The sequence below is a fragment of the Arachis stenosperma genome, chromosome 3 (genome assembly GCF_014773155.1).
Source record: "Arachis stenosperma cultivar V10309 chromosome 3, arast.V10309.gnm1.PFL2, whole genome shotgun sequence".
In the NCBI taxonomy this organism is placed as follows: domain Eukaryota; kingdom Viridiplantae; phylum Streptophyta; class Magnoliopsida; order Fabales; family Fabaceae; genus Arachis; species Arachis stenosperma.
Window position 1 is genome coordinate 142,220,430 of NC_080379.1, and position 14,711 is coordinate 142,235,140.

At 35.0% G+C, this 14,711-nt stretch overlaps 1 protein-coding gene across 10 annotated transcripts; it reads left to right on the top strand.

The window, feature by feature from the left end:
* Positions 1–1,002: 1,002 nt before the first annotated feature.
* On the top strand, positions 1,003–11,123 carry LOC130969058 (uncharacterized). Of its 10 annotated transcripts, none has more exons than XM_057894628.1 (6): positions 1,003–1,469; positions 1,734–1,835; positions 1,969–2,076; positions 2,693–3,389; positions 4,636–4,790; positions 4,894–5,066. In XM_057894628.1, the coding sequence occupies exons 3-6, from the start codon at positions 2,061–2,063 to the stop codon at positions 4,929–4,931; spliced, it is 906 nt and encodes a 301-aa protein (XP_057750611.1). In that variant the 5' UTR covers positions 1,003–1,469; positions 1,734–1,835; positions 1,969–2,060; the 3' UTR covers positions 4,932–5,066. The 10 variants fall into 10 exon arrangements, 8 of the variants coding, with proteins under 8 accessions (XP_057750611.1, XP_057750612.1, XP_057750610.1 ...); XM_057894629.1 differs by having other exon boundaries at positions 1,772–1,835; XR_009081771.1 differs by lacking the exons at positions 4,636–4,790; positions 4,894–5,066 and adding exons at positions 5,557–6,294; positions 10,337–10,498; positions 11,038–11,123 and having other exon boundaries at positions 1,003–1,835; positions 1,969–3,389.
* The last annotated feature ends 3,588 nt before the right edge of the window (positions 11,124–14,711 follow it).

Sequence of the window (14,711 nt, forward strand, 5' to 3'; positions counted from 1 at the left end):
AGGAAGATCAAGGCGCAAAATCCAAAAGGTCTCAAACTTGCATCATTTTTAAGTTGAATTATTTTATATAGACAACTTCAAGAGCTTAACAATCGTTTTACAGAGGTAAATACCGAGCTACTTCTTTGTATAGCTTGTTTGAATCCAAATGACTCGTTTTTTGCATTTGATAAGGAGAAATTGCTTCGTTTAGCTGAATTTTATCCACATGAATTCTCTTCTACTCAACTTTTGGCACTTGATAGTCACCTTGAGAATTTTATATTGGATATGCGTCTTGATGATCAATTCTCAAATATAAATGGAATCAGTGGACTATCTCAAAAGTTAGTTGAGACAAAAAAATATATTGTTTATCCATTGGTATTTCTTCTGTTGAAATTAGCTTTGATTCTACCTGTAGCAACGATATCAGTTGAGAAAATATTTTCTGCTATGAATATCATAGAGAGTCGACTTCGTAATCGGATGGAAGATGAGTGGTTGAATGATTGTTTGATTGCATATATAGAAAGAGAGACATTCAATCAAGTTGATAATGAAACAATTATTTAACATTTTCAAAATATGAAGAGAAAAGTACCTTCAAGATTTGAAACGAAAAAAGTTAGCAGCTAATGTAATTTTTTATTTTTTTGGTATTCGAATAATTAATGTGCACTTTTATATTTTTAAATTTAAATTAATATATATTTTAATAATAATGTGTATTATTTTTGCCTCCCCAACATAAATTTTTTTGGGTCCATCATTATTACATACGTGTTACGTCTAATATTACTTATTTATTATAATAGTACAAAATAATTAATAAATATAAAATAAAATATTTTTGGGCTGATATGGATTAATTTCTATTTCTTCACAAATATTTTTACAGTTTTATTATGACCAATCCGGTAATATATTTATGACAAGTAATATGTGGCACACCAATATACTAAGCACCATAAAAAAAAGTTTAAAATGGCATTTGTATTATGGCCGTTTCATAATATTTAGATATTGCGTCGTTTTTTGTTGTTGCCATAATTGATTCGTATTTTGTGGCGGTTTTCAGTAATTCTGGCGGATTTGAACCGCCATTGTCATTAACTATATTTAAAATGCAAAAATTGACCAAACCCTCATTTCAAAAACGCTATCCTGTATCACCGTGTTCGAGCAAAAAGTTGAAACACTACATGATCTCCTCCTGCGTTCTCCTTCGACGGCGATCTTCTCTGGTGATATCTCTTCCAGCGAAGATCTCCTCCAACAGCGATCTCCTCCGGCGATGTTTGCTCTAGCGACGATCTCCTCCTGCGACGTCTGCTCCAGCGACGATCTCCCTCCTCCGACGCCTCCTCCAGCGACGATCTCCCTCCTCCGACGTCTCCTCCAGCGACGATCTCCTCCGGCTTCCTCCTTGTCGTCCTATGTCCTCTCTGCCAAATCTTCAGTGTCTCCCTTTTGTTCTGGATCAGCAGGTCAGCTCGCTACTTTTCACATTCTAGGGTTCAAAAGTGTGAATTATTTCTCTCCTTTGCTAGATTTTTTACCAATTCGATTGAAACATGAGAGTGTGTGAATACGTGGATATAAATTCCTTGTGATTTTCGTTGTTATTCATTTGGTACTGGTTTTTAAGCTTTTTTGAATTTATTATTATTGGAGAAAAGTAAAACTGTGTATTTTGATTTTCTTATTTTTTCAATGTGCTGTGAGGTTTTGGTAGTGTGTTTGTGTTTTAGGTTGTAAATACTAAGTGGAGTATGTGAGAATGGCGCAGGAAAGTGGAAAAGCTTTGGTGTCACTTATAAACCAGGTATTAGATCTGGCAAAGATTGAAGCCGGTAAGCTGGAGCTTGAACCTTCGCTGTTTGTCGTGCATGCTGTTTTGGATGATAAAATATACATTAAAATATACAACAATTTTGTTATTACCTGCTTTGACATCCCTTTTTGGTTGTCTTCTCATCCTTGCAGAAGAAATGGACTGGGACAATAATGGACAAGTCACTATCAGGGAGTTCCTCTTCGGTTTCATCAAATGAGTTGGAATTGATGCAGATGAATAGATGCATGATGCATTGTGTAAGAACAGATATACTTCTAAGAGGATTGCTTTAATTTCTATCATGCTGAATGTTTGAGTGTAAAGTTTTTCATTTTCTTAAAAGTGTGTTGGATAGATACAGAATTTGATTGTGGCAATGAATCAAGAAAAAAAAAGAAAAAGGAAAAGGATGTGTATAGATAGATATATGTAGTCTGAGTCCTGCTTCATCACAAAGTAACACTGATACATCAAACTTTTTGTTATATACAACCTTCATAGACAATAAACTTACAGAATAGATAAAACATGGAGAGACAAAGAAGAAAATGTATGTTTTACAAAATTTAGTTTCCACTTTGGTTACTCCATTGTGTTCTGTAACTTCTTACTGTATTCCTAGAGCTTCGATTCTTCTAATGAGTGACAAAGAAATTGCATTTCTTTCTCTCCATTCTTTCCTGCTCTCTTTGTTCGGTTTGACGAGTAAGCTGTCCTTGCCATCAAGGATGCTTACAATTTGCCTCATGCTTGGCCTTAATTGTGGGTCACAGCGGGTGCATGCGATTCCTAGTCTTATCAATCTCAGCAGTTCTTTCCCATTGTACTCTCCATTGAGTCTTTTGTCTGCTAATTCCTTCCAATTGGCATTAGGGGTGTACACGGCCCGGTCCGGCCCGAAGACCCGGCCCGGGCCCGAAGGATTTTGGATGGCAAAGGGTCTGACCCGAAGTGACCCGGGGAGGACCCGGGGAAAAACAATGAAACCAAGAAAGGATATGAAGCCGGGACCGGGCCATGGCTCGGGTCACCCGGACCCGGCCCGGTGGCCCGGCCATATATACAATAATACAAAACACACACATTACAGATTTGAAATTAGGGAAAGGGGGCTAGGGCACATTCAGATTTCAGTCACTCCATTCTATTTTCCATTCACTGCCTCCCTCAGAGCTCAGCGACTGAGGCTCACTCCCACACCCCCAGTTCCCAGTCCCCACTCCCCACTCCGGCACCGGCAGTCCCCACTCCCCACGGCACAAGCTGATCTGGTAACCCCTGACCTCATCTTCTCTCCACACGGGCCATTCCTAGTCTCGCAGCACGCAGCCACGCACCAGGCAGTCGCCCACTCCTCTCGTTCTCGTCTCTTCTCAACCTTCCTTGTTCCACCCCAGTTACCGGCGAAGGTCTTCGTTCGACTGACGACGGTGACGACCTATGGTGCTGCCCTGCTTCTCGGTGATGTGAAGTTCTTCTCTAATACTGCCCCGCCGTTGCTCTGCTCTGCTAGTCCTGCTCCTTCTGCTCCGCTCTCTTCTCCGGTCTTCTTCTCAGGTCTTCTTCTCAGGTAAGTAATTAATTTTATTAATTAATTTTATTATTTCATTAATATTCTGATTAAGAATTAGGGTCTTTGAAACAGAATTTGTGAATTTAGGATGTGGGTGTTGATTTTCATTATTAGAACTCTGATTAAGTGTGGGTGTTGATGTGTATTTAGCTGATTTTTGTTCTGAATTGTTGTTGATTACTGATGTGTTTAGTGAATAGTGATTCTGTTATTAGTTGTTCTGTGTTTACTAATTTTTTACTGATTACTGGACTTCCTATTAGTGTTTTGTTCTTCTTAGTTCTTATTAGTGTTTTGTTCTGATTTTGTGTATTGATTTAGATTAGGAGTTTGGTTAATATAATTCCTGAGTTCCTGTTAGTGTTTTGTTCTTGTTATTAGTGTTTTGTTTTAATTTTGTGTATTGATTTGGATTAGGAACTTGGTTATAATAATTTCTGTTAGTGTTTTTTACTAATTTTTTACTGATTACTTAACTTCCTATTAGTGTTTTGTTCTTGTTAGTTCTTATTAGTGTTTTGTTCTGATTTTGTGTATTGATTTAGATTAGGAATTTGGTTAATATAATTCCTGACTTCATGTTAGTGTTTTGTTCTTCTTATTAGTGTTTATTATGATTTTGTGTATTGATTTGGATTAGGAACTTGGTTATAATAATTTACAATTTCACAAATAATTTGGCAATTCAACATCATACTAGAATATAACTTGATAGCAATGACAGTTGAAGGCAAGCAAGTAGATGCAAATAAGTGAGAGTGAATTAATCAGAGTTTAGAATTTAAATTGGACTAAGCAAGAGCAAGAGTAGTTTCAATAATATATGAATTTTAGAAGAAATAATCTCTATGAAGATGGCATACATAGTAAATTGAACTATGGAATTCAACTCAGTGGACCAAAAGCAGTAAATTGACCATATTTGGAACTGAGTTGATTTTGAAATTGTTTCAACTTTAGTCATGTAAATATAGAGGTTTTCCATATCAGGTTATATTTGACTTCTAAAATATGAATCAATTCAACTTGAATAGATGGAGTTTCTGAATCGAACCAAATCAATTCTATTCAAAATTTCAAAAGGACTAAAATTAATCATCCCTTTCAATAATTTCTGTTAGTGTTTTTTTGATATATTGGCTTGGTGGAAAGTGAATGCTTCAAAATATAGAGTTCTTTCTCTCTTAGCACGTGACGTCTTAGGTATTCCGGTCTCAACCGTTGCTTCTGAATCATGCTTTAGCACTGGTGGACGTGTGCTTGATGTCTTCCGCAGCTCTTTGTCACCATTAATGGCCGAAGCTTTGATATGCACTCAAAGTTGGTTGTGCCCTTCGAAACAACAAGTTGGAGATCAAGAGTTTGATCAATTTGATAGTAGTCAGAAGATTGTTGAAGGTACATTTATAATTTTTTTATTATTGTGACTTAATTATTTGAATTAATAATCTCTTATATAAAAATGAATAATTTTATATATTTTGTAATTTGTATTTTGTAGGTTTTACTAATGCATCCACATCACAAGGAACAAGTTGACAACATTAATAGCAATTGATGGATGACTATTCTTCTGTGGTTAATGTTGTGTTATAAAGACTATGAGTTAAAGTTCTATGTTTAGGAAGAACAAGACTTGTGTGTAATGTTTTGTGTTATTTGTTTGTGACTTAACTGTTTAGTGTTACGAGACAATATTAGTATTGATTGTGGTTATGTTTTAATTTTAGATAATGGTTGGCTGAATTTTATATGCTAAAGACCCGGTTTTCATCCGGTTTTTACCCGGTTTTCACCCGGCCCGAAGATGCATAGGTTTCATCGGGTTTAGGGTCGGGTTAGGGTCTAAAAATTAGGCCCGGTCTATATTTCGGGCCGGGTCTGGGTCAGGCAAAACCCGGTGTGGCCCGGCCCATGTACACCCCTAATTGGCATAATACCACCATTTTGAAACAGTTTGATGTCAATTAAATCGCCGAACCACATGGCGCAGTCATTGCCTCCTCTTATGTCTGAATTGGCATAAGCCATACAAGAGCAGTTCTTCAAACACAGATTTCTGCATTCATCTAAATTAATATTCTCATGCAGCTTAGTATGCTGAGTATCTGGCACTTTCAAGCCTGTATATTTGACAAACACATCAGTGCTTGTGACATTGCAGCTTAATGGATCGTCGCGAATGCATCCTTGTGAGGAGTTGTTTGAGTTCCATTCTTCTGGTGACTTTGGACTGAACCCTTTAAAGCATTGGCAAACATGCTTTGATTCTGCTACACTGCAATAAGCATAGGCTCCACAAAGGTCATATTTATCACACACATCACCTGGCGTTGATCCAGAAACTTTCCAATTCTGAAGATTGTCATCCCATAAATAACTTGTAAGAGATTGACTTGTTTGGCTTATTACACCTCTTCCAATGATAGAATCAACCTTGGTGTTATAACTATAGGATATCTCATCCTTGTTTGTGACAAAACTGTCTCAAAAACATATGTAAAGGACAGATCTGGGAATCCACTGAAGTAAAGGCCATTCCAAGGTCCAGAGCGATATACTTTTTGTGTGACATTCATCATGTAATAGACTGGATAATCCCTTACAACTAAACCAAGAGAAAAGTCTCCAGGGGATGGATCATTTGGACTCTTCCAACAAGTTATGCGCCAGTCCAAACATTTTTGGAGGTCCCTTCCCAACTTCATGGTTGGCAAGAATGTATCTGTAGGATAATCAAAGCTTTGCCACAAATAGGCCTTTGGATTTGATTCTCCTTCATTTCTTAACACAAGATTGCCACTGTCCAAGAGCTTCAATACCGGATTTTTTTAATTTAGAAGGATTCTTGGTCTCGGAGCTCGATTTGGGGTCTATGAAATCATCACTTCCTTTTATAAGGGTAATTCCTATATTTTTTTCTGCAAATCAATTGTGTGGTAAATAGCATTTTATGATTCAGCTTTTTAGGAAATACTCACAAAAGAAACTAGTATTGCTTTGTTCCAAATGACTATATGTCCCTCTTCATAAAACTAGTCTTCTGCACAGGTATTTTACCCTCTTACTCTCTTTCTTTTTGTTTATATATTGATATATAGATTTACTTCTAACTCACAAGCCAGGGCATTCATAATTGAGCTATTAAATTTGAAATCTTTACCCGGAGCCAGTAGAAAAAGGTCTTTGTGTTCAAATGTATTGTCGGTGCCTGATTGTTTGGTTTTTGATAGTCACTCCACTATCATTTATTGAACACATAAACATTGCCACTTAGTAGGATAAAGCTTGGTTTTTGAATGTTGATTTTTTGCAAAGTTTTGGTTTTAATTTTGTCCACCATTTCTCTAGTTTGTTCATTATAGAAATTTGTGATCTGAACTTCAAACCTTTTGTGCTTGGTATTTTTTTATTTTTGACTCCCAATTTAATCTTCAAACCCTGGATTGTCAGCTTCAGTTGCTGCTGCGGCTTCTCATCAGTGTTTTAAAATTGCGGCCATGGCGGCGCCATGGCAGAATGGCGTGGCGGGATTTGACCTCACCGCCATATGTAGGCCACCGCAACGTGCTTATCACGGCGGGGCAAAAGGCGCCGCAATGGCGGTGGCGCTATGGCGGTCCGCCATGGAGAATGGCGAAAATGGCGGGTTTTTTCGGTTTTTTAAAAAAATTCGAGGGTGATTGGGTAATTTTGCAAAACCCTAAATAAAAGAGTAACCCACCTTCAGCAGCTGCAGTTCAAAAACGAGCCTTCCTCTCTGAACCTCCAGAACGGCTCTTTCTCTCTATTCTCTTTCTCTCTTCTCTCTGCCTCCAATCACCGCTGAACATAGCCACTGCCCGTCGCCGTCCGTCGCCGCCCGTCGCCGTCGCCTGTTGCCGTTCGTCGCCGACCGTCGCCGGTGGTGGTCACCGCCGTTCATCACCACAATTCCCTCTTTTTTCTGGTTTGTAGAAATACCGTTTCTTTTTTTTTTCATTTAGTGAATCAGTTCACCCACTTCCCTGTCTCCTTCTTCTTCTCTTCCCTCATAAACCTCTCTTCCTCCAATTTTTTTTCCTTTCAGCTCAGTTCATCATGTCAACTTCTAGACCAGCCCCTGCCTCTATCCCTGTCCCTACCCCTGCCCCTGCCTCTGCCTCTACTGGCCATGTTGCTGGAACTGCTGCTCGTCCTGTAGCTACTGTCCGTGCCACTAAGATTGATCTAGGGTGGAAATATGTTACTACTGTAGAAGAGGGAAATACCAATGACACCATATGTAATTTTTGTGGAAAAATTACGAGAGGAGGAATTACACGGGCAAAGGAGCACTTAATGATTAAGCCTGGGAATGTTGCTGGATGTAAAATGGTCCCAAAGGATGTTATTGCTGAATTATGGGAGTTCTACAACCAAAAAAAAATCGAGGAAGACAAAGTTCTATGCCGGCAAGCACTGAGGAACATAGTGTCAATGCTAGGGAGCTTGATTTAGATAGTTTGGGCTTTGGATTGTCAGAGGAAGATGCTCAAGAAATTGATGAAATTCTAAATCCAACTCCAATGGCAGCAGCTAGAGGGGGCAAGTTCTATGAGAGGTCCAATGGACTTGTTTATGAAAAGACCCGAAACTGCCATTGCAAGAAACAAAAAGGAGAAATTGAGGCAACAGAATATCAAGGAAGCGGTTCGTAGAGTTCATCGATACATAGCCCGGTGGTTCTACCAAGCTAGGATTCCATTGAATCCAGTGAGGTTGAAGAGTTTTCAAGAAATGTTGTGGGCTGTTGGAAGCTTTGGTCCTAATTTACCTGCTCCCACTTATCATGCTCTAAGGGTGCCACTCCTTAATGAAGAATTAGAATACACCAAAGACTTGTTGAAGGGTCATAAGGAACAATGGGAAAAGTATGGCTGCTCTATTATGTCAGATGCTTGGACGGATAAGAGACAACGGAGCATTATCAATTTTCTTGTAAACTCTCCTGCTGGGACAATGTTTTTGAAGTCTATTGATGCCTCTGATTATGTGAAGACGGGTGAAAAAATGTTTGAGCTTCTTGATGGTATTGTTGAGGAAATTGGGGAGCAAAATGTTGTTCAAGTTGTAACTGACAACGGGAGCAACTATGTTCTAGTCGGTAAGTTGCTGATGGAGAAAAGACCGAATTTGTTTTGGACCCCGTGTGCTGCCCATTGTTTGGATTTGATGCTTGGAGACATTGGGAAGTTACCGTTAATCCAAAAAACCATAAAAAGTGCCATTTCTTTGGTTAGCTTCACTTATAGCCACTCTAGCACTTTATCCATGTTGAGACAATTCACAAATGACAAGGAATTGGTGAGGCAAGCAGTCACCTGATTTGCCACTTCATTTCTCTCTTTGGAAAGGCTTTATGGGGAGAAAGGAAATCTAAGAAGAATGTTCACTTCGGATGAGTGGGTAAGGAATAAGTTGTCAAGGGAGGCAAAGGAGAGGGAAGCAACAAAGATTGTTATTAGGCCCTCTTTTTGGAATCATGTCAAGTACACTCTTAAGATCATGGGGCCTCTTGTTCGGGTGCTTCGACTTGTTGATGGGGAGAAGAAGCTGCCAATGGGTTATATATATGAAGCAATGGAGAAGGCAAAGGAATGCATCATGAAAACATTTTCTAATGATGTGAGCAAATATTCTGAAGTTTTTAAAATCGTTGGCAACAGATGGAATTGCCAACTTCATCGTCCGTTGCATGCAGCTGGTCATTTTCTGAATCCGGATTTGTTTTATGATAATCCTCGCATTGAATTGGATTTAGAAGTTACAAAGGGATGGTTTGAGTGCATCACTAGATTGGTGCCAAGTGTTGCTGTGCAAGAGAAGATATTGGAGGAGCAAGCACTATATAAGGCCGGCTATGGACTTTTTGGATCATCCTTTGCAAAATCTCAGAGGAAAAAGATTTCACCCGGTAAGATTGTTATAAATTTTACAAAACTTTATAAATTTAGTTCGATTAAAGGCTTAGACAAATTTATTTTAATTTTATAGCATTTTGGTGGCGGACATATGGACATGAAACTCCAAACATGCGAGACCTTGCTATCAAGATCTTGAGCTTGACTTGTAGTGCTTCTGGATGTGAACGCAATTGGAGTATATTTGAGCATATTCATACTAAGAAAAGAAATAGGCTTGATCATGAAAGGATGGAGAGCTTGGTCTTCATAAAGTATAACCAACAACTCATCGAGAGGTACAACCTTAAAGATGAAGTTGACCCTATTGCACTCAATGACATTGATGAGTGTAATGAGTGGTTAGTGGGAGAAATTGGGACTGCCACCTTTCGAGATGATGATAATATGGATGATGATGCTAATTTGGTTCATCAAGATGACAACACCTTGAGTTGGAACCTTGTTTTTGAAGCAATGGGAGGACATGAGCCTACGACATATACTAGAAGACAACAAAATAGAAAAAGAAAAGAACCTGTAACTGCAAGAGGTGGTGCAAAGGGTGGACCAAGTGGGTCTAAGGCTTCAAAAAAAGGAAAAGGAAAAGCAGTAATTGTGGAAGAGGAAGAAGAACCAGAATTTGAAGATGAAGAGGATTCTGAAAATGAAGAAGAACAAGAAGAGGAGATTCAATTCAATGATACTGAATCAGAGGATGATGAGAGGGTAGAGGAACACGATAATAATCGTGTTAATTTGGATGAATTTGATGAGAGCTAGAAATAGAATGTAGATGGTTTATAGTTTTTATGTTTTATGTCTTCTATTTTATGGCTTGCTTATGACTTTTGAGTTATGATTTGAACTTGATGTTATATTTATTTGCTAAATTTGCTATTATATTTGCTATATTAATTAGATGTTTTATGACTACAAAGTTGCTTATATAGATAGATTTTATAGTTTATTATATTTGTAATTTTTCTGCATGTTTTTTTTGTACATATATGTGTATTTTAGGTAATCCGCCATTTTCGCCATTTTCCGCAACGCCATCCGCTATAACTTTATGGCGGATTTTTGGCTCACCGCCATGATGAGCCGCCATCCGCAATCAAAAACTATGCTTCTCATGCCTTTGATACTACAAGAACTAGATCACAGTGCACTGTGCTACTAAAGGTATGTTTCGCTTCAATTGATGGATCTGCTGTGTGATTTTTCCTGCTCCACCGTGTTGTCCTCTGTGAAGCTTCCCCTTCTCCATCTTCGTTAAATTAGGTTTATATACAAATTCACATTCTCTTCTTTTAATTACTCATATTTTGTTTTGCAAATTGTTACTAGTTCTATTTCTGTAATTTTAGGTTTTGATTTTCTTCCTTGTTAGCAGAGATTGGGGGTAAGGTCTTCATGTAATTTCTCCGATTTTTTCTTACATGCATGTATACAAATTTGCATTCTCTTCGCGGTTTTGATTTGTAAATATGCTCTCGGTTGGTGCTTTACTGATTTGCATAGCACGTGTTTGATGAATTGCTTGAATACTTATTTTTTTGTCTATGCATTTATTCAATCATTGTTGTATGTGGCACGCATATCTCTTTTGCAGACATATCAACAAATTCTTTTATTAGCTTGAAACTTATTTTTGTGCTTTGTTAAGTTATTTGCTTTAGAGAACAATGAAATTGTTAACAATGAGGTTGTTTTATGTGCAGGTGATGAAGATAAATTGATTTGGAACTATTTAGAAGATGGAAGCTACTTAAATAAGAACCAGTTGAAGATAGACATCATCTTTTCATTCATCTGGTGAGTATTAACATGCGGAACTTAAATAGTGCTTGTGACCTTGAAATAATTAGTTTAAATTTAGTATTAGCATGCAGTTTTCTTATCAGCAGAGGTTGCTGCAGTAGCTGTAAGAGCTTTAACGCCAGAGCAACATGGTCCTGGTGGTTTAACACTTAATTAGTTATCTTTAGGGTGGAACTTTTAAAGTTCATTTTCTAGATAATTAAGAGCGTGTAAATATTTGGCATTTTGGCTTAATTTACAACCAGTAATAGATATTTACTTTTTCTGAAAAATCTGGTTATTATTAGTTGTGAATTCTGATGATACTTTAACAGGCTTAATTTGCTTCCTTTCCAATCAGTGTAGCAAATATTGGAGCTTTATTTGTTTTGTTGAGCCGAACCCTTTATTATCTCGAAGATGGGTTACTTCTTGATGAATGGAGGAACTCAAGAAGTGGTTTTCTTTTCAGTGGAGGGGATGAGATTGAAGGAGATGGAAGCCAACTTGACATGGAAGTGCTCGACTTCAACAGGGTCAAGGCTTCGGTGGGCAAAGGAAGGGAAGGAAAAAGCACCAAACACTTTGCAACTGAGAAACAAAGAAGAGAGCAACTGAATGGCAAATACAAAATCCTGAGGAGTGTTATCCCAAGCCTCATATTTCAGTTTTTTAATAAATTTTTTCGACTCTTTCTACCAATCTAATTTTATTTTTTCTCTTTATATTATTTGACTAGTTATATATTGTTTCTAATGACATCTTTTCATTGTTATAATTTCAATTTATTACAACCGGCTTGATAGAAATTTCCTGACAGACGAGGTTCCTACAAATCTTTGTAAGAGATGAGTTTGGATAATGAAGTTGGAGTGTTGGAGCAAGAAACAAAGATGTTGGAGCAAGTTTTCGGAATGAAACTCACACAAGAGACTAAGAAACTAAGGCAGGCTTGTTTTAAAGTTAATTACAAAAGGAGGAAACTTTTGGCCTCCAAATTTTATTCATCATCACTTAGCTAAGCTACTTGTCTTGTATATTCATATTCTTAGTAAAAACAGCACTTATTAGATGGTTAAAATACATTAGATATTAACATAGTTTAGGAAACTGGATGGTAGATTTGATTGATTAGTGTTTATTGCAATGCTTGTATTTTGGTAAGTTTAGTAAGACAAGGTTTTGTATTAGAGTTATTACTTTTGATTTTCAATAATAAAAAATTATATATTATATTAATATTTTGTTTGAGTTATATAATATTTCATTTATAGATTATAATTTTTTATTATTGTGAAATTTTAAACACAATTATTTATTTAACGTGATAAAAATGACGGTAAAAATTATTTTTTTAAATGATAAAAAATGTCACTGTCAGGGTAAAACGGCGGTTTAAAAATACTATTTTAACCAACCAAAACGCTACTGTCAGGGTAAAAATAGCGGTTCAAAAATGTTGTTTTTACCAACCAAAATGTCACTTTATCAGGGTAATAATGGCGGTTCAGAACCGCTATTTTAACCCTAGAAATGACGGCGGTTTAAATCGCCGTTTTATCCAACCAAAATGCCACTCTGTTAAGGTAATAATGGCGGTTCAAACTGCCGTTTTAACCCATCAAAAAAACGCCATTTTAACCCTGAAAATAACGGCAATTTGAACCGCCATTTTAACCTATTCAAAAATCGCTATTTTAACTCAGGGAATTGTGACGATTTTTAAAAAATCGCCGTAATAACTAGAATGGCACTCAAAATTACGTCGCTTTACGAAAATACAAAAAAACCACCGTAAATACAAAAAAACCGCCGTTTTTACCAAAATTTTTTGTAGTGTAAGGCACTATGACATGAGACCAAGTTTCATTGGCACAAGCCGTGTGTTATGAATATATTTCATATCTCACATATCACTTTAGACATTAAATATGCATTTTGAAAAATAGAGTTTAAATAAATAGGAACTTCTATGGTGCTGATAGCAAAAATAAATATGTGATAATGTCTTTGTGTGTCATTCTGAAAATGTAACACGTGGCTATTGATCTCACTCATTGTTACGGTCTTACAGAATACGGAGTAGTTAGTAGATTATGTTCTAATTCCTTGTTTAAAAGATAGTCTCCCATTCTTTATAGATTAATTATGTGATTAACTAAATGAGATATTTGGACCATATTAAAAATTTAGCAAAAAGTTACACTGGTAACAAAAAAATTAATATAAAAGTCATGTATTGTACCAAAAATATATTACAAAAATTTGCTTTATTATTTGTTAACGTATATAGTAGAATATAATATAGAAAATTTCGAATCTTATTATTAGCTATATATCTATATGTAAGATAGAATTGGTTGGTAATATTTATTTAATTAATTAAATAATATTAAAGGGCTCTTTTTGGTTTAACAAAGACCGAACTGCATGGTATATAATATATAAATAAATTACACACATGAATATAAATATAATCATAAGTAGGAAAAAAATTGTAGGGTTAAAAAAATGTTATTTATATATTAGAATAATATAATAAACAATTATAATAAAAAAGTTAAAAATTTATTTTAAAAAAAAGTTTCTGTTCAAGAATAAAATTAGAATATTATATTTAATTTATTCAGTTTTGAATTTAAATATATGTCTTTTCATTTATGTAGATTATTTAATATTAGCTATTTTTAAATGTGTTTGTTATTCAGTTATAATTATTTTTCTTATATAATAATAAAAAATAAATTTTTAAATAGTTAATATTAATTATTTTATTATAAAATTATTTTTTAACTCTTGTTTTAAGGAGGATACAAAGTTTATACTTATAATTTAAATTTTAGAATTTAAAATTTAGAATAAAATATATTTTTTATCTTTAAAATTTGTTAAAAATTTTAAAAATGCCTCTAAATTTTATTTTGTTTTAATATACATCAAATATACCCCTTACAACTAAATTTTTAAAAATTTTAGAACTAATCCATTAATAATATATAATAACTATGTCTGACTTATTTATGTTAAAAGTTTTTCTTGTAATATTATTGTTGAATTGGTCTTTTAAGTTTTTTGACAAATTAATCATCAGTGATATATTTTATGTAAATCAAAAAATTCTGAAACAAAATAAAATAGTATATTTTTAAAAGGTTTAGCAAATTTTAAGGACAAAAAATATATTTTATTCTAAAATTTAAAATTTAATATTTAAAATAAAAATTATTTTTGGCTAAAAAATGGATTCCCTAATTTAACTCAATAATAACTTAATTAATGTTAACGAATTATAACTCAAATGACATAGTCTCTCCATACTAAGATAAAAATTGTGAATTTAAATTTCACTTCTAAGTTCTAACTTTTTTTTGGAAAAAAAAACTTAGTTAATTGACGTAGTTAGTATTTAATAAATATTATCAATCAATTTTGTCTTATATAATCTATATGTATCTAATAAAATTCAAATTTTTTCACAATTATATTCTAATATATTATATTCTAATATATGCTAGCGTCATTTATCAAATAATAAAGTAAGTTTTTGTAACTTTTTTAGTACACTACATGAATTTTATATTCATTTTTTTGTTTA